The 19,203-nt window shown below is 37.2% G+C and overlaps 2 protein-coding genes across 2 annotated transcripts; both read left to right on the top strand.

The window, feature by feature from the left end:
* Positions 1 to 1,478: 1,478 nt before the first annotated feature.
* On the top strand, positions 1,479 to 4,883 carry LOC145562339 (ATP synthase subunit beta, mitochondrial). The gene is made up of 9 exons (XM_081622578.1): positions 1,479 to 1,979; positions 2,578 to 2,653; positions 2,760 to 2,848; positions 2,959 to 3,076; positions 3,159 to 3,262; positions 3,351 to 3,509; positions 3,610 to 3,834; positions 3,917 to 4,228; positions 4,439 to 4,883. The coding sequence occupies exons 1-9, from the start codon at positions 1,521 to 1,523 to the stop codon at positions 4,550 to 4,552; spliced, it is 1,656 nt and encodes a 551-aa protein (XP_081478704.1). The 5' UTR covers positions 1,479 to 1,520; the 3' UTR covers positions 4,553 to 4,883.
* Positions 4,884 to 6,558: 1,675 nt separating this feature from the next.
* On the top strand, positions 6,559 to 17,352 carry LOC145563765 (fruit protein pKIWI502-like). Its single transcript, XM_081624190.1, has 5 exons — positions 6,559 to 7,285; positions 8,250 to 8,349; positions 8,466 to 8,561; positions 8,665 to 8,745; positions 16,892 to 17,352. Exons 1-5 carry the CDS (start codon positions 6,735 to 6,737, stop codon positions 16,952 to 16,954), a joined length of 891 nt encoding a protein of 296 aa, XP_081480316.1. The 5' UTR covers positions 6,559 to 6,734; the 3' UTR covers positions 16,955 to 17,352.
* The last annotated feature ends 1,851 nt before the right edge of the window (positions 17,353 to 19,203 follow it).

The raw sequence follows: 19,203 nt of genomic DNA, 5'->3' as shown, positions 1-19,203 counted from the left end.
ACAAGGTCACACATTAGGATTGGATCAATAAAGAAACCCGAAGACCAGAGTGGGCCTTAGGGTGACCGGCCAAATAGGGAAAGGGGAGAGAAAACCCTAACCTAATTAATAATAATATGATTATATATTAATTAGTTAGGGATAATTAAAAATACACAGTATTCAGTTTTCTGAAAAACAACGTAAGTTTTCTCTCAATATTTTCTCTCTAAAATTGGTTCTCAACTCCAAGAAAGGTGAAAGGTTTTTCCCGTCCAACTAGCATTGGTGGAGTGTTGATTCAATCCGGTGGACCGAATAGAGGAGTTACAATTGAGGCTCTTTATCTTCGGTAGAGAAGAAGATTGCTAAGAGGATTCACGCTTCAAAGGTTAATTCTAAACTGTTATGTGATCTTTATTTGTATATGCATGAGATCCTGTTTAGGTGCGTATGAATGTGATTCATGAAATTCCGCTTAGAGTACCTAAAACCCTACAGTGGAGAGACGTCTTACGCAGATGCCTTTACCATGACAAATACGTTTAACACATACACCCTTACCATGGTATAGGCGTCTTTAAATCTCTAGGAGTCTCCATTGTGGCCTGGTATAGGCGTCTGCGTAAGACACCTAAACTATAGGATGGCTGTTTGTCAAAAATGACCATACCATTGTAAGGACATCTCCTACGAACGCGTATACCATGACGTAGGAGTCTCCGGCAGACACCCATGAGCCAAAAACCTAAAAAAGTGATCTGAAAATGGATTTGACCTAAACGTTCAGTACTTACGTAATTACATTAGTGATAGCAAGGGTTTTCCACGACTGCTCCTTCCTTCGATAAGGCATGGTCACGACGACTTTGATCAAAGGTGGTGGTGGCAGGGACTTACCTTGACGAGGCATGGTTGTGGTGGGTAGGAGCTAAGTGATTGCGACAGGAAAACAGGTGGCTGGGGTGGAGGCGATCACGCAACAGGTGGTTATAGAGAGGGGTTGAATAAATTATGGGAAAGGGTTAGAATGATCATTTATAATGTCGTCGCGAATGTACATATTGTCAAATAGTAACACCCACTAAGCGGCCATATAGTTGTAACCAATCGCAAAATCAATGACAATTTTTTTTTAAAGAAAATAAATGACAAATTTTAAGAAAGAAAATAGAAAAGTCTTTTTTTTTTTTTGACAAGAAAATAAAAAAAAAGTTTTTTTTTTACAAGAAAATAAAAAAGTTACTCCTCTAAAAAAAACACAAAAATTTAGAAAAATAAGAAAAATCGGATCAAACAAAAAAATTCAAAAATATTCACCACCTCCAAAATCTTCGCACGTAGAGGAAGTGAATTAGTAAAACAATACCACATCAACAAAGAGAAAACTCCTCCCTTTCTAAAAAACGACATCGTTTAACTCAACACCATCAAAACTTGTTCATTCGACCCTATATAGACCACACACTCAGTCACCTTTCCAAACCCTAGTCCCAATTTTCCCCCATTTTCTCTCTCCTCTTTCTCTCTCCTCCTCTCCAATGGCGTCGCGAAGGCTCATACACTCTTTCGCTCGCAACCTCCGCCGATCCTCCCGCCCTTCTCTCTCCTCCCCCAAACCCTCCGCCGCTCACCGCGCATCCTCCCGCGGCTACCTCCTCAACCGCGTCGCTGATTATGCGTCATCCTCCGCTGCTGCTGCGCAGCCCTCGACCCCTGCGAAATCCGGTGGTGCCGGCGCCGGTAAGATCACCGATGAATTTACCGGTAAAGGGTCTATTGGAAAGGTATGTCAGGTGATCGGTGCTGTTGTTGATGTTAGGTTTGAGGAGGGTTTGCCCCCGATCTTGACTGCTCTTGAGGTTCAAGATAATCAGACTCGATTGGTGCTTGAGGTTGCTCAGCATTTGGGTGAGAGTATGGTTAGGACTATTGCTATGGATGGTACTGAAGGTCTTGTTCGTGGTCAACCCGTTTTGAATACTGGATCTCCCATTACTGTAAGATCTCATTTTTTTTATTTGGTCAAAGTTTTTGTTTTGGGATTGGTGATTTGGAAATGTGGGGTGTTTTGTTTTTAATTAATTTGGGATTTTTTAGGGTTTTGTTGATTTGCATTTTGAATTTTAGATCTAGGTTTGGGTCGTTGGATCTGGATTTGTTGTGGTGCTTGATTTATTAGAGATTGTTCATCCGATTGTTGTGAGTAGTTAGATTATTACTTTACTTTAGTTACCCCGTATTAGAGATTGCTCATATATTGTTGTGAATGATTACTCATTTGAATTATTGCTTTTGTTTCGGGCTTTATCAATGAAACGGGTTATATGTTATACACTTTTCAATTGGCGTAATGTGTATGCGATCTCTGAATGTTGACCAAAGCTAGTTTATATTGAAAGGGAAAACCTTTGTATTTGTTGTATGGATTGAGGCATGTTGTTGTGTGATGTTAAAAAAGTGTTTGTTAGGGTCATATGCTTTTCAAATATGAGGTCTTTTTTTCGTGCCGCCTCAAGTTATCCAATGGTTTGGGCTCGTTAAGTCTTGTATTGGTCTAAAATTGTTCTCATCATGAATATGTATTTTATACTGTAGATTCCTGTTGGAAGAGCTACCCTTGGTCGTATTATGAATGTTATTGGAGAACCAATTGATCATAGGGGCGAGCTGAGTAAGTAGCTGACTACTCTTATCATTTAATAATTGTCTTAATGAATTTTAATTAGAGTCTTAGGAATTTGGTGTTACTATGCTGATATTTGTGGTGACATTGGCAGCAACCGATCACTATCTCCCCATTCACAGAGAAGCACCTGCCTTTGTTGAACAAGCAACTGAGCAGCAGATTCTTGTTACTGGAATTAAGGTGCATTTTACAATATAACTCCCATCTCCTCTTTTGAACTGTTGTGATATTGTGGTGTTTTGTATGAGAGACTTGTATATATCGCTTTGCCTGGTTTTTGCCTTTTCAAGGTCGTTGATCTTCTAGCTCCCTACCAAAGGGGAGGAAAGATTGGACTGTTCGGAGGTGCTGGTGTCGGGAAAACTGTGCTTATTATGGAACTTATCAACAATGTTGCCAAAGCTCATGGTATGTTTGCAATGGCACCTTTGCTCCATAGAATTTAATAGCTTTGTTTCTGTAGGTTTATGATGTTGGTTGTCATGATCAGGTGGTTTCTCCGTGTTTGCCGGAGTTGGTGAGCGTACTCGTGAGGGTAATGACTTGTACAGAGAAATGATTGAGAGTGGTGTCATTAAGCTAGGTGAAAAGCAGGTCCGTCACGAGTTTGCTTTGTAATAGATGTTTCATTTATGTGTCTATTTTACATTGGCTCATCCTTTGCCTAATCTTTCCTTTGTAGGCTGACAGCAAATGTGCCCTTGTCTACGGTCAAATGAATGAGCCCCCAGGTGCTCGTGCCCGTGTTGGTCTTACTGGACTAACTGTTGCAGAGCATTTCCGTGATGCTGAGGGACAAGATGTGCTACTCTTTATTGACAACATTTTCCGTTTCACCCAAGTATGAATTCTTATTTAAATAACTTGTTTTTTTACCCGTTATTATAAATCTGTTGTTGGATGATTCTCTTAATTTATGACAATGTGTTGGTTGATTTCAGGCTAACTCAGAGGTGTCTGCTTTACTTGGACGTATTCCCTCTGCTGTCGGTTACCAACCTACCTTGGCTACCGATCTTGGAGGTCTTCAGGAGCGTATTACAACTACCAAGAAGGGTTCTATTACTTCTGTCCAGGCTATCTACGTGCCTGCTGATGATTTGACAGATCCTGCTCCTGCTACAACTTTTGCTCACTTGGATGCCACAACTGTGTTGTCCCGACAGGTAATTTGAGGGATGACCGATGACCAAATGCTTTTATTCAAGTGCATCTAGTTTATCTTCTAACTTCCTACGTCTTGACCAGATCTCTGAGCTTGGTATCTACCCTGCTGTGGACCCTCTTGATTCTACATCTCGTATGCTTTCACCTCACATCTTGGGAGAAGAGCATTACAACACTGCTCGTGGTGTACAGAAGGTTCTCCAGAACTACAAGAATCTTCAGGATATCATTGCCATTTTGGGTATGGATGAGCTAAGTGAAGATGACAAATTGACTGTCGCTCGTGCCCGTAAGATCCAGAGATTCTTGAGTCAGCCCTTCCATGTTGCTGAAGTTTTCACGGGTGCACCCGGAAAGTACGTTGAGTTGAAGGAGAGCATCCAGAGTTTCCAGGTAATTGATTTTTCTCATGCTGGTCAAATGTGTAAATTTATCAGTTTACTGCTGCTCTAGTCTAGTTTTGCTTTTGGTTGATTGATTATAGACAGGTTGCACTTGTTCCTTTTATTGATATGTGATCATGCAATCTTTTATTTGCTTGATTTCTTATACGAAGTATTTATTTCAGTTTGTCTAATGTTGGTTGTGGCATAAAATTTGCAGGGTGTCTTGGATGGTAAATATGATGACCTTTCTGAGCAATCTTTCTACATGGTTGGAGGAATCGAGGAGGTCATTGCCAAGGCTGAGAAGATTGCCAAGGAATCTGCAGCTTAAGGAAATCTGAGATAATTTGTTTTTTGACTTTTTTTTTTCCTTTGGCTCTTTGCCTTGATAATTGCGAAAATAATTTTTAGTTGACATTGGCTTTACCAGCTCCCGGAGTTGAGAAGGATTTTTTTGGGAAGCCAAACATATGAACAAGGGTTTTTCCATTTTGTCTTATTTATCTTTGTTGCACAAGTGTGATGATGACGCTCCATTTTAACGGAGCAGAGAGGGTTAGCCTGCTAGTACAATCCCAACCCCCCCTCAGCTCCCTGTCATTGAATAACGGGAGCAGGAGACAACATATGGACACAATGTATATTTTTGTTCTTTTTGTTAAGTTCAGATTTTAAACGGTCTAATTACATTTTCATATAGCCTGCCTGTTTTTCAAGGTGAAAATGTATAATATTAATAAGCCCTTCTTGCAGCTAAGCAATCATGTGTTTTAGATTTACCATTAAAGATCACAGATTCATAGGTGGTTTCATTGTGTGTTGATGAGTGTGATGTTGGTTGGGATATTCAGAAGTTGTGTAGCCATGCCCATTATAATCTTAATACTGGTAGGATATGTTACAAGTGACTTGGTCTTTTCGCACTCAATTTGGTGGATGTGAGATGGTTGAGTGCATTAATCAACAAAGGAATAACGCCAGGATTAATTTGCTGCTGTCACTCCTGTGAATTTAGGCTGTCAAAGGTCAGGAAGTGAGGGAAGAAATTGCTAGTTATTGCTGTTATGAGTACTATTAGGGTAATGTCCAGTAGTATAGTCAATTTTAGTTGTCGAACTTTCCCCAATGTGCAACAAACCTCAGAAACAGTTACAATAGAGGATGGACAATACAGAAAATACAGACGTATGTATCAATATAGGATCACTTATATACAAAGGTCAACTCAAATGGGACTTGTCGTGGGTGCGGTCTAAAGGTAGAAAATAGAGGTTATTAAATGCCACAATGAAATTACTTCTGCCACGGTATTAATTATTAAATAACCTTTTACCCTTATCAATTTAATATTTGACCTCACCCAATTTTCTCACCATCCATGTCCCCTCCAATTTTTTATTTTTATTTTTAATTTTTTTACTTATAAACTATTACATGATATATTAAACATTAAAATTAAATTTTTTCCTCAAAAAAAAAATTAAAATTGAATTTAACTGTGAGTATTAAATTAAATTCATGTGGAAAAAAAAACGTAAATTTACTAGTTAAATGTATTTTGTTATTTTTGATTATTATTAAAAAATATTTTAAAATTTTAAACGGTACACAATCGCATGTAATACGCGACTATATCATGGTAAAGTCGCATATTACATCCCCACCAAATGCCTCCATTATGAACACGGACCAACGTCAACTCATTTTAGTGGTCAGAAAGTACAATGTTGGTGGTCAATCGTCGTGAATCTACAATGTTGGTGGTCAAGCTAGTTGTTAAGGTCGACCCATCGTGGTGGATGATTAGGGTTAGTGGCGGTACTTGTGGTGGAGTTGATGATCAAGGTGGAGCCATAGCTTGGAGGGTCAAGGTTAGTGTAGTGGGTCAAAGTTAGTGGTGGTTGGATGAGTATGTAATTTTCAAAATTTAAAGGGACATGGAGGTCATTTAGTACTATAGCTTGAGTAATTCTATTGTGGCAAATAGCAATTCACAGAAAATATTGTATAATTCCATCGAAGAAACAATTAGCTTTGGAAGCTTAGTGCTAAGATACGACATGACAAATAAAGGTACATAGGTTGTGCTAACTATTGTTAATGCTCTTATTGAATAAGACCAATTCTTATAATGTGTTTTATTTACATGATTTTCTCTTATATGAACTTGTTAAATCATATTTAGATCCTAATAAAGAAATAAAAATTGATTTGTTGAAAATACAAGTATAAAAAATGAAAATTTTGGAGGCCAACAGGAGAAGCATGGATCATGCGGCTCCAATTGATTTGGATAAGTGATTACAAACCTCCCATCACAATTCACACCACAACTCCAAACAATGAGGTAAGTAACTAAGTACTAGTACTCGTAGTAGACTTCTCAACCCATCACAAAATTACACCACCTCCCATCTTTGACCACCTTCACCGGCACCATCTCCAAATCTCTACTACATCTTTCCACCTTCCTCCACCTAACCAAACCTCATATAAACCCCCTCTAAACAAACATGTCCATTTCTCTCTCCTCTTTACCCCACCTTTCCCCTCTCCACCACCCTCATGCCCACCTCCACACCACCCCTTCCATGTCTCTCCTCCGCCGCCTAACCCCCCCTCTCCACCACCACCGCCGCCGCTTCCTCTCCCTCGTTGCCTCCGCCGTCCGCCAAGACACCACTCTCTGGACACCCACCCCTATCTCTCTCATCGAACCCGCCGCCGAATCACTCTTCCACATCTCCATCAACGTCTCCGACGCCCCTCACATCGCCGCCTCCTACACTCGCCCTGGCCAGTACTTGCAGCTCAAAGTCCCTGACTCTCCTAAACCTTCTTTCCTCGCTATCGCCTCTCCTCCGTTGCTTGCCGCTGAGCGCGGCGAGTTTCAGTTTCTTGTTAAGAATGTCGCGGGCTCTACCGCTGAGCTTCTGTGTGGGTTGAACAAAGGGGATGTTGTTGAATTGACCGCTGTCATGGGGAATGGTTTTGATGTTGATCGGCTTTCGCCTCCCGAGGAGTTTCCCACTGTTCTTATCTTTGCCACTGGATCTGGAATCAGGTATTCTTCGTTTCATTATCACATTCAATGAATTTTCAATTGTTCTTCTATTTGATGTGATTGATTGTATAACTATATGTAATCTTGCCAATTGAATTACTTGACATTTTTCCAGAATTTTATTGTGCGTTTGTATACCAACTCTATGATCACTCAACTTCTGTGACTATAGTGTAGGGAATGCTAGTATTTATGCTCTATGTGCCACAAAAGAGTTAAAGAGTGTAGTTACAAAGGTGCTTTTTTACTTATAGAATACGAGAAAGTAGGATTATATACAGAATATAGCTACTGTTGGATTCTAGTTTGTGCATTTGGGGATTCTCTCGATAGTCTTCGATTTTGATATCAAGCTCTGTTCTTTACTCACTCTATGTTTGGATAGAGAAAAATAGAGGGAAATGAAGAGAATAGAAAAGGAAGGATGCATCATCCTTTGTTTGGATACTCTATGCAAGGAGGGAATTGGAAGGATCCAATTTCCTTCCCGTTTAAATAAACCAAACCCCTCCGTTGTTGGAGAGATTTGAAAGGAAAATGGAAGTACAATCTACAGATCTACTCCCTTCCTTCTTTTTCCTTCACCTCCCTTACCCTTCACTATTGTTAATTTGTTATCCAACCATAGTGTCAGGCTTTGGGCAATTGGAATTTTTTGGTTGAATTGATTATTGGGGGGCTTAGTTCCTTCCTAGTCTTTGAGTTAATAAAATGGAATCAGATTTGTATCTTACTATATTGTTTCATTGAAATTGGTAGTACGATGAACAAGTCCTTTAGCACTGCAGTTTGGCTTGCTGTCTTTGGGTTTTATATGATGGTATTTGTGCATTGTGGCTCACCTTTTTTTTTGGTTTTTGTGAATCTTCCTTGTCTTCTTTTAAAGTGCTAATGCTGTATTCCTTCATGACTATGTTACTATACCTGCTTTCTGACTTCCAATTTTCCTCTTGACAATTTGCAGTCCAATCCGATCTCTTATTGAATCTGGCTTCAGTGCTGACAAGAGGTCAGATGTGAGGCTTTATTACGGAGCTAGAAATTTGCAAAGGATGGCCTATCAGGTGGTTCACGTAACTACTTTGTTGGTCTATTAAAATATGAAATGGAATAAATTACAGAAAATCTCTCTCTCTCTCTTTTTCAGCTCTTTTTCTTATGTCTTATCTTCATTATACAGGATAGATTCAAAGATTGGGAATCTTCTGGTGTTAAGATAGTTCCAGTATTGTCACAACCGGATGAGAAATGGACAGGTGAAGCTGGCTATGTGCAGGTACTGTAAAATTTTTGTTGATAGGTGTGGAAAATTTTATTTTTAAGTACACATTGGATGGTGTAATCATATATTAACATTTGTTTTTGGGGCAATTAAACAGGCTGCCTTTTGTAGATCCAAAAACATTTCAAACCCAAACTCTACTGGTGTTGTACTATGTGGGCAGAAACAGATGACAGAGGTAATTTATCTTTAATGGTTTGATTTGCAATGTTATTCTTTTTTCTTTCTTTTTTTCTTCTTAATGAGTACTACTATTTGTGGCACAATATCTTGCTTAGCTGTCATTTTTAAAGATAATATTGTCGTACCGTAATTGTTTTAAGTGTCTGTTAAAGGATGCAGCTGATGTAATATGGTATTTGTTTAGTTCTAGAATTTGTTTTATTGCTTCATAGATTCTCAAAAGTTCTAATGATCCATCAGCATCAGCTTTTCTTCTAGTTTGTTTGGGTTCGAAAATGAGGGTATTGGAGGAGAATTAGTACACATATGAAGGAATTTAGTCTGCACAAGACATTGTTTGTGGTATTTGTACTAATAAGATGAAGTAGTCCAGGACTCCAGGTGAAAGCTCAATCTTTGGAGGGACTTTGTTCATAGATTACCTCTCTAATTTTAATTCTCAGCAACCTTTGTTTTGCTAATTTAGAATAAGAAGAATTGAGTACTGAACAGAAGTAGATGACTCATCTTGTTCACCCTTATCATATCCATGCGTCATGAAATTGAAGGTCCCTGATATCTTCATTGGATGTTAGTAAATTGAATAACAACATAGGTAAGAAATCACAATCGAGATGTAGAAAAGCATTCTAGAAGTAAGAGTTACTGATTTAGAGTACTTCTTTAACTTTATCTTATATCCTTATGACAGAGATCGATGTTCCCACAACTCAATATTTTTCATAATTTTTATCTTGACTGTCAATACACAAGTCAGACAACTAAGGGAAACATTATATTAAGGTCCTTCTATAAGACACAAAACCAAATAGGAAAATAAGAAACTTCTCAGCCATATGTGAGCAAAATATATTTTTGTGGTGTTCTCTAAGGCAAGCCGAATCTACTCACATTATGCTCTTTTTTGGCTTAAGCTTAATGTTATCTTGTGGAACATAGGCTGACAGGTATGGATCTTGTTTTATATATGTTGCTTAGACTCAGATTGTGGTGTTCAGTCTGAGTAGGATTCAGAGGATCTGACATTCTTCCCAAAAAATTCGGCCTATTCGTCGAAATGGTCAAAAGAGTGTCTTGGACTAGCTTTCTAGATAAAGCTATCTTATAAAGTATTTTGAAAAATGATTTCGACACTTAATCATAAAAATTAAAAAAAAAAAAGATCTCTAGACAATGCTTTTGATGGCCTGTGAAGATGCACATTTTCTCAACATTTTGCACCTCCTCCGTTTTTTTTTTTCTTCTTAACATTTTAGATAGTGTACACTTTCACATACTTATCTTCAATTACATTTCGTGATATACATTTAAAGAAAAACATAGTCATATATCATATTGGAACTTGTTAGATTCATCTCAATGTCTACTTTATTAGAATCTTTTTTATAATTTTCACAAATGCATAATTAAAGGTATAAACGGTTGAAGTTATGCATTAGGAAGTAATTTTTTATAATATGATTACGAAACTAGACAAACCTACACACATGTTCCTAGAAGTTCTTGAAATTATCAGTGCCCAAATCAATCTTTTATTTCAAACACCTGTAGTTTTTGAGTAAGAAGGAGGTCCATTTGCTTGATACCAATGGATTAAATAATGAGTTATCAAATGTGCTCATAGGGTTTTGGTTTTGAGGGAGCTGTTAAGAAATAGTATTGACAAAAAACAAGTCCCTTATATGTAAAGCCCATATTCCAACTCCTCTAAGTCTTCCCTTGTGGTGCCTATTACTTCATTTTTTTTTATTTTTATTTTTTTTTTTGGGAAATTCTCAGTGGTACTTATTAGCTTTTTTTATTTTTCTCAATGGTGAACAACGAAAATTTTAATTATCTATGGTACTCATGTATTTTTAGTATATATATTATCAATAGTATTAATGATATATTTTGGTTAAAATATTTAACTAGGCTTAGTTTTATAATTATTTTTTAATTAAATGAAAAAAACTCACCAACCACTTTTCCCCTTGCCATCCCCGATCCCCCCCGCTCTCTGAACCCCTCCCCGGCGTCAGCGCCGACCGCGCTCTTCCAGAACCCCTCCCGGCGTCGGCGCCGTGCTAGCCCCCCCCCCCCCCCCCCCTACATCGCGACCTTCGACGACAACCCGATTAAACCACAACATCACCATTTATCTCCGGCAAACACCTCAATAAACGTCAACTGGAAAAGGACGATCTCAAACTCTTAAACAATCAAAGTTGGCATCAGTCACCAAATCTTTGATCGATTCAATAACTTTCTTCAGAATACTTCCTTGATCTAATCGTAATTCCAACATTTTTGGGGGATTTGAGATTTAGGGTGTGAGATAATATTAGAGTTTTGGGGGGGGGGGGATTGGGTTGGGTCGCGCGACGGGTTTCATGGGAGAGTGAGGGGATCGGTGGTTCATCAGGAGAGGGAGACGGGGGAGGAGAGTTGACGCCGGCGGCAGAGGAGGGTGTTATGGGCACCACCGGCGCCGGGGGCAGGGTGGTTGGGGCTGGTCGGGGCTTTTGGGATTTTTTTTTTTAAAAAAAATATTTTAAAATAATTTAATCATTAAAAAAACAAGAAAAAAACAAACCATGGTTAATAAATGATTAAATTGATTAACTAATGTTACCATTGAATTGATAAAGATAATACATAAGTACCAAAGATATTGAAAGTTTTGTTGCTTACCAAGTAGAAAATTAAAAAGCTTGTGAGCACCATTGAGAATTTCCCTTTTTTTAAAAAAAAAAATAAAATCTTACAACAATTCAACGAGGTATAACATTTACATACTCAACTTCAATAACATTTCGTGATTTATACTTCAATAAAAACATAATCATATGGAATTCTATTTAAATCTAATTTTTATAATTTTTACAAATGCATAATTTAAGATATACTCCCTCCATCTCATAATACAATGTCTCTTTGGATTTTTACGCGTGAATTAAGAAAGATATAAATTCCTTAAAATTAATGAATAGAAGTACATATGTGCGCATATGTACTTCTAATCATTAATTTTAAGGAATTTAATAAAAAGTTCGGGTCATTAATGTAAATTCCCTTTTTCTTAAAGTTGTTGGGAATAATTGATTAGATAGAAAGAGAAAGTGTTGGAATTAATGTTAAAAGTACAAAAAAGAACAGGAAAAAAGATGACAACTCATCAAAAAGAGGGTAATAATGTAAAAAAAAAATACCTTTAAATAGGAAGAGACATTGTATTTTGGTTTACCCAAAAAGGAAAAGAGGCATTATATTGTGAGACGGAGGGAGTATACAATTGAAGCTATGCATTGGCAAACTTGAAAAACAGAAATGTTGCTACTAAACAAAAACAAAGTATATTTTTTCCTCCTCCCGTCGCCACTCCTCCATCCTATATCAATACCAAATCTTATTGCTAAACCATTTTCATTGTGTTGTTTTCACATTACCTTAAATGTCATCACTATCATCCCTCTTCATCTCATTTCTCAAATTTCTAACTCTAGCAAGGGACTCATCCTTTCATGGAGGCATAGTCTTCCATGATGGATGCACTAGAACTTTTAGAGGTTGGTTCCAGCCCCAACTAATATTTCTGATTCAGAGCCTTGATGGCTATTATTAGCTTTCAAAGCATTAAACAAACCCATCATCTTAGAAAAAGGTGGTTGTCTTGTATAAGATATTTCAAAAGTTATTTCTAGATGTTAGGACTGTTTGAGAATGTGGAGATAGGGCTTCTAGTTATAGGATGGATTGGGTTGTTGAAACTTTGATATTCATTAAGGTTGTGGTTCAGGAGTAGTGGTGGTGATTGCTTACTCTAGTAGCTATAGTGGTGTGCCGGTTGTGGGTAGAGCTGACAATACTGACCCGACCCGTGACCCGAAATTGACTCGAAAACGTAACCCGAAATTGACCCAAACACAAAGTTGACCCGACCCAACCCATACCCGACCCGAAGTGGAGTTGACTCGAAACCTGAATTGACCGTACCCGAAATTGACCCGATACCTGAATTGACCCGACCCCGAAATTGACTCAATACCCGAAGCGACCCGACTCGACCCGAAGTGACCTGACCCGATTTTGGCCCGAATTGATTGATCCAAATGGACCCAAAACCCGAATTGACCCGAACTATACCCGAAATGACTCGACCAAAATTAACAAATACTCAAAATGACTTAACTGATTTAGGGCTTAATTACTTTACCCGAATGAAGATTTATAAAAAATAACCTAAATTAAATAGTATATTATTGTGTGTATAATACTGCTGAAATGTGCGTGTAAATTATTACTCGTAATTCATAAAGAGTTCCATTTGATTAGGAACACTAGTTTTTGCTATTGTTATTATTACTATTACTCTTAGGTTCTTCTTTTAAGTGTTACATTGAATTTTTTTCCACTATTCACTTTGGGCCTCTTCTGATTTACTAGACTGGACTGCATTGACTGAATATTTTATGAGAGAAGGAAATTAGAAACTGAACTGAACGGAAGAGAACATACCCTTTATCTAATTTGAATTTTTGACCAATTAATCAACTATAGTGATCATACATATGAAACAAAACAGTCTTGTGTATATAGTACTGTTGGAATTGTCTAATAAATATATTATTAATATTCAATTGTTATATTTTATACTTATTGATAATTATAATATAATATTGGTCAAATTTCTATATTGACATAGACGAAAATCAATGATGCACGGGTACGCCAACCACCTGCCGTTTCCCGTACCGGGGACGTATCAGGGACGGGTACGGAACGGGTACGGCCAGGATACGTCCCCAAGGCGTACCCTTGAAAAGTGGTACGGGGAGCAAATTTGGGTACGGCTGGGAGCACCTTCAGAAACGTTTCGGGGACGGATTACCTCCTTTTCTGACGTCCCCAATAGAAGCCCGACCCACATTTTTGTTAAAAAAAACCCCAATTTTTCTTACCCGATTTCGATTTTCGAAAACCCTAAAATTGAAGAAGCCACCTACAATTTTTACCTTTGTAGCGACACCAGTGGCTGGCGAATTTCTCAGGCAACCATTACTGAACCTTTGAGAGAGGAGAGGAAGAAGAAGGCTTTTAATTTTTAAATCAATTATTTGACTTTCAATTGGTAAAAAAGTAAAGTACTGTAGAAATGTAGAATTACAAAATCTGGAATTGGAAATAGTAAAGCACTAATGCATTATGACGTGAAATAGGTAAAGTGGTTGTAATTGTAATAAACAAAAAGGTGAAAAAGGTAAATTAGCTGTAATTCTGCATTTTACTCTCCCCCCCCCCCCCCCCCCCTCTCTTTTTTTTTCCCCTTTTTTAGTCTTACTTATCTATTACTCTGACTCACATTCAGTAGAATTTAGGAGTAATTTTCTTTTTAAAAATGTTGTATGGTTTTTCTTACAAGCCTTATATGGATTTTAATTTTTCTGAAATTTTTTTACCGTATCCTTGCCGTACCCGTTTTTTGAAATTTTCATTTTGCCGTTTTCCGTCCCCGTATCCGTACCCGTTTTTGTACCCGTATCCGTTTCTGTGCAACCTAGACGAAAATTGACCTGATCTGAATAGACCCGACCTGAACTCAACCCGACCCGAACTTGACCTGATAATTGGACCTGAAGACTGATCCGACCCGAAATGACCTGCCTGAAATGACCCGACCCGAACTCTACCCAAAGTGTTGACCCGATACCCGACCCGAAATCCGAATTGACCCGACCTGAACGACTTGTTTGCCAGGTCTAGTTGTGGGTATGATGGTGCCATTGCAATAGCATAAGGAGAGTGAACCGGACAAAAGGGCTTATGATGAACATCTATCTTGCATCTCCTTAGGTGATTTAGAAACAGGTTACATAATTATTGATGCTTAATGAAGTTTGGTGATATGTACCAAGAATTTCAAGATATGATGTCATGTGTTGTTTGGTATAACTGTATGAGCTAGTTTGGGTTCGGTTCTTTCTGCTCACATGCGATCAAAACATGGGAGCCAAAATGGAGTTGTTAGGATCTTGCCACCTTCTGCACAACACTATAGAACTACCCCAATGCCTCTAACAGGGCTTCCGTCCTTTGTGCCTCAGACTTTATATCTCACCTGGAATCAACAATGCTTTCACTTGTATATGAATGAGTACATGACCTTCGATTCAATTACTAATGTTCTATTAAGTTTGATGATGAAAACTCACTAAAATTATGAGATAGGTTGTCATATTTTGATTGGTAGGCATCTACTTGATTCTATGAAATAGAGTATTTATGAGAGCTGAAATAGAGTTGTTAGAAACCTGTCACCATGAGCAAGCACTATAGAACTACCCCAATGCCTCCCACAGGACTTTCGAATTGCTTGAACATGTTTTCACCTAAAGTGTTCCCACCCACCAGATAACGATGCTTTCAATCTGTATGTAGCCAGTTCTGGTTCTTTGGTCATGTACTATTGCTCAACACTAGCAACCAAGTTTAGATAATGTAATTCTTGTCTACTGTAGGGTTGGGAGGAGGAGGTGGGGGGAGACATATGAACCTTAGTACGACACAGAATATACTTCTTCTGTAGGCCACAAGAAATGAAACATTGAAATAGTTGAAATTATTCATTCAAAAATAATTGAAATTGTTTATTGGTTCTTTTTGCATGTAAGGGCTAAGGGGCTGGATTTGAATGCTACTTCCGCCGTTTCTATTTAGTTGACACGTTTAATTTAGGCACACATATTAAGGAGTGGAGAGAGAATGAAAGAGAATGATAGAGCAAGTGGGGTACACAAGTAAATGTAAGGTATAAAACTTACCCAAAAAGAAAATGTGTCAACTAAAAATAATCTTCCTAAAAAGGAATATGTGTCAACTAAAAAAAAAACGGAGGTAAGTATGATTATGGAAAAATTCACAACCATAATCTGAAATATAACCACTCTTCCCAATCCCAACTATAGGTATTTATAGTATAATCTTGACTATAGAAGACACCTTCCCAAAATAATCCCTAGTAACCAGTAACCTATTGGACTGGTTAATTTTAATTTTAATTTTTTAATTGCTTTTAAAGTTTTTATTTTTTCCCATCTATCTCTTCCTCTTCATCCTAGCCAAGCTCCTCCCATCGGGTGCCACCACTCTAGCTTCCCTCCCTTAGCTACTATAACCTAACCCTAACCACCACTACCACCACGAACAATACCTTCTCCCAACTACCACTGCCACCACCAGCCACCATAACCAGCACGAAACGAACCCTTTCTCCCCCTCTTTCCTCTTCTTCTCTCTCCTCCCATTCCATTGTCAACTGCAACAACACATCCACCATTTTTCTGAGTTTTTGCTTTTCACTAAACCCTCAAATATCCCACAAAGTTTACTCAATTTAGGAGAGAATAAACCCCAATATATGAACACTATGCTTCCTCTGTCTTCATCCAAATCTCCATATCTTTCCTCATCTTTTACCTCTAACCATACCTGTCACCCTTTATCCTCCCAAATTCATCCATATACCTGTCACCTCCATCCTCAAACGACAATGTTTCATGTTTCAAAGCTCAGTTGCTCTGCTGGCCAAACACCCACACCCATACTCACTCCTGTACCCACTACAAGTAGTGTTATCATTAGCTCTGATGCATTTGAGGGTCTAAGAGAATTATTGGATTATCAGCCATTGGCTGACAGTTTGTCACAGCTGGTGAGGATAGCAAACTCAGTTCTATTAGTTGCTGCTCTGCTTCAGCTGCTGGGTTTGGTTTAGGGTATCAATTTGGGGGTTCCCGAATGTTGCACTTGGTGCTGCCAGTGGGTTTGAGTGAGGGAGCCTTGTTCTTAGGGACATCAGAATCTGGTTGATTTATCCAAACTGAATTTGCACATAGCCTTGTTTTGTTGTCTATCATGTTAAGTTCACGAACTAAATATTAAGTTAATTATACATCTTTGTTTTGCTATAGTCAACCACAAATTTTTGAACTTTTAGAATTTTGCAATAGATGAACTATATTATGTGTCAGATTTTTTGGTTGTTTTTGGGTAGCAAATGGTTGACACGTGAAATTGCATTTTATTTTCTTACCAGATTTAGTTAGTGGTGTCTGTTTTGGAAACTTTCAGAAGTTATATTAATAAATGCATGCTTATTGCAGGAAATCACTTCTATATTGACAGAAGATGGGGTCCCTACTGACAATATACTCAAGAACTTCTAATCTCATCATTTTCATGAGCTGGAGCTCCTCTTCATCTGCTGTATAATTGTTACAGGAAGCAGTGATGTTCTTCCATTCATTTATTCCTCGTTGCTGAGTATCAATTTTCTCAGCTTGGAATAGCAAAAATAAATCTGATTTCTAAAATTTTGACATATATTACAACAGTAAATTAGCAATATTGTTCCAGTTATGCACCTTCCTTCGTGAGTCTATGCTGTATCTAGATACATAGTTGATAGTTCTCTAGATTCAACATCAGCTATACCACATCGTCGTCTCTCTCTTGAGAAAAGGATTAGGTATACCGGATAACGTTGTATTATGAACTCTGTTTAAACTTTAAGCTTGTAATGTTCCCTGTATGTCTGCAATATAACAGTGGTTGAGTTGCTCAATCTTCTCGCTGATTAGTAGCTATATAAGCAGTAAACAAGTAATAACATATATGGAGTAACCAGTTTGAAGCTGGGTTTTGAGTTCATGCCCATAAAAAAATAAAAATAAAAAAAAAAAAGTTAATGGAATAAGATTAAGGAAAATTTGTCAGTTACTATCTCCCAAAAAAAAAAAAAAAAAAAAAAAATAAATAAATAAAATCAAATCAAATTTTAAGAAAACGAGATACATACCTAAATCCCACAATACAAAACCTTGAAATTGGGCTTATACAGGTCATATTCGACCATGAAAACTTTAAATTATGATTGAATTTCATATGAAAACTTTCGACTTATTAAAATTTATACAAAGAAGAAGGAATAAGAGAGAAAGGGAGGGCAGAGAAGAAAGAGAAAGAGAGAGAAAGAGAGAGAAGAGAAGAAGAGAAAGGGAGGATCGAGCATGGAGAAAGGAGGGAAAGGGAGGATCGAGACATAGAAAAGAAGAAATAAGAGGAGAATATGAAATGAAGGGGGGACTGAGGGACAGAAGAGCTAATGTGAAATGAAGGGGGGAAGGGGGGCGACTGGACTTAGTAGGTTTTTTTTTTTTTTTTTGGACGAATCCCGTCAGAAAATATGTACTTTTATGACGGAATTAATCCGTAGGAAATTTCCTACGGAATCAAAATTCGTTGGAATAATGTATTTTCCAATGGATTTAAATTTCAACGGAAAATTTCCAACGGATTTTTCTAAGGAAAATTTATAATCGTTGGAAATTTCCGACGAAATTTAAATTCCGTTAGAAACTTTGTATTTTCCGACGAATTTTCATGTCTGAAGCTATTTATTGAAAATTGAACCTTCTCTTGTATTGATATTATTAAATCCATCATGGGAACTCTGTTTCATATAAAACGATTGCAATTATATGATTTGCTCTACTCTTTACCCGTTTCAAATCTTGTTTAGACTTTTTGTGTATTTATGCTCTCTTCACTTGAAGATTGATATTCAGTATGGAAGTGGTGTTCCAACTCGGGCCCCTATAGATGGTGTGCACATTTTTAGTTGCTATTATTTTGCGTCTAATTAAATGTATCAAAAGATTCTAGTTTAAAAAAAAAAAAAAAAAAAAAAAACAATTTTCTTAGATCGATTTAATTTAATTTTTCCCCCTTGATATTTAATTGGATACATAACTTGTTATGTTATCTAATCTTCCTTGTGACCTAAGGACATATTTTTCAGTGATTGTTTTCTTTGTTTTTATATACTTGCAACACATTAAGGTATTAAATTTATATCGCAACAACTTAACAATAATGACATAAATTTTTTTCAATTAATTTGTATGTTTACCTAGTCTAATATGTTCCTCAAAGTGCGTGCCAAAATGGTGTGGTTAATAAAAACAGGGTAAGTATATCACAGATTCAAACAAGTTCTAATTTTCATACAACAAGTCAATAAGAGTGAATAGATTGATTGTATTTTCTTTATATCTTTTTTAAATCTAACCAAATGATCAATTTTTGTTGTATACACTCTGATTAATTTGTATCTCATTAGATGCATTTCTTTTTTAATAAAACAATTTCCACTATATTAATTGTAGATATTTTAATTTACACTTTTAAGCTCTAATTGAACAAGTAGTGTTGTGCAGTTGCGTTTATGTAATCATCTGTTTCTCAATTTGGCATTTAGTATAGTGATCTTTTATCCTTCTTGTGACCCTATGAAGGATGTACACTATTTTTGTTACTTTTTCCTCCGTTTTAAATTAGTGGAAAATTGTAAATTACTACTTTAAAAATAGGGGTGTAAATGAGCCGAGCTGAGTACCTAAAAAAAGTTGTTAAT

Source organism: Chenopodium album, chromosome 10 (genome assembly GCF_948465745.1).
Source record: "Chenopodium album chromosome 10, dcCheAlbu1.1, whole genome shotgun sequence".
NCBI classification, from domain to species: Eukaryota; Viridiplantae; Streptophyta; class Magnoliopsida; order Caryophyllales; family Amaranthaceae; genus Chenopodium; species Chenopodium album.
The sequence above is the reverse complement of the archived record's forward strand: the minus strand, read 5'-3'. Positions and strand labels throughout refer to the sequence as shown.

Excerpts from the sequence above, each read along its gene's own strand:
- LOC145563765 (XM_081624190.1), top strand. The coding sequence starts at position 6,735 with ATGTCCATTTCTCTCTCCTCTTTACCCCACCTTTCCCCTCTCCACCAC. Across the intron at positions 8,562-8,664 it reads GTGAAGCTGGCTATGTGCAG|GCTGCCTTTTGTAGATCCAA; the intron begins GTACTGTAAAAT and ends GCAATTAAACAG. Across the intron at positions 8,746-16,891 it reads GGCAGAAACAGATGACAGAG|GAAATCACTTCTATATTGAC; the intron begins GTAATTTATCTT and ends TGCTTATTGCAG.
- LOC145562339 (XM_081622578.1), top strand. The coding sequence starts at position 1,521 with ATGGCGTCGCGAAGGCTCATACACTCTTTCGCTCGCAACCTCCGCCGA. Across the intron at positions 1,980-2,577 it reads ATACTGGATCTCCCATTACT|ATTCCTGTTGGAAGAGCTAC; the intron begins GTAAGATCTCAT and ends TTTATACTGTAG. Across the intron at positions 3,263-3,350 it reads TTAAGCTAGGTGAAAAGCAG|GCTGACAGCAAATGTGCCCT; the intron begins GTCCGTCACGAG and ends TTTCCTTTGTAG.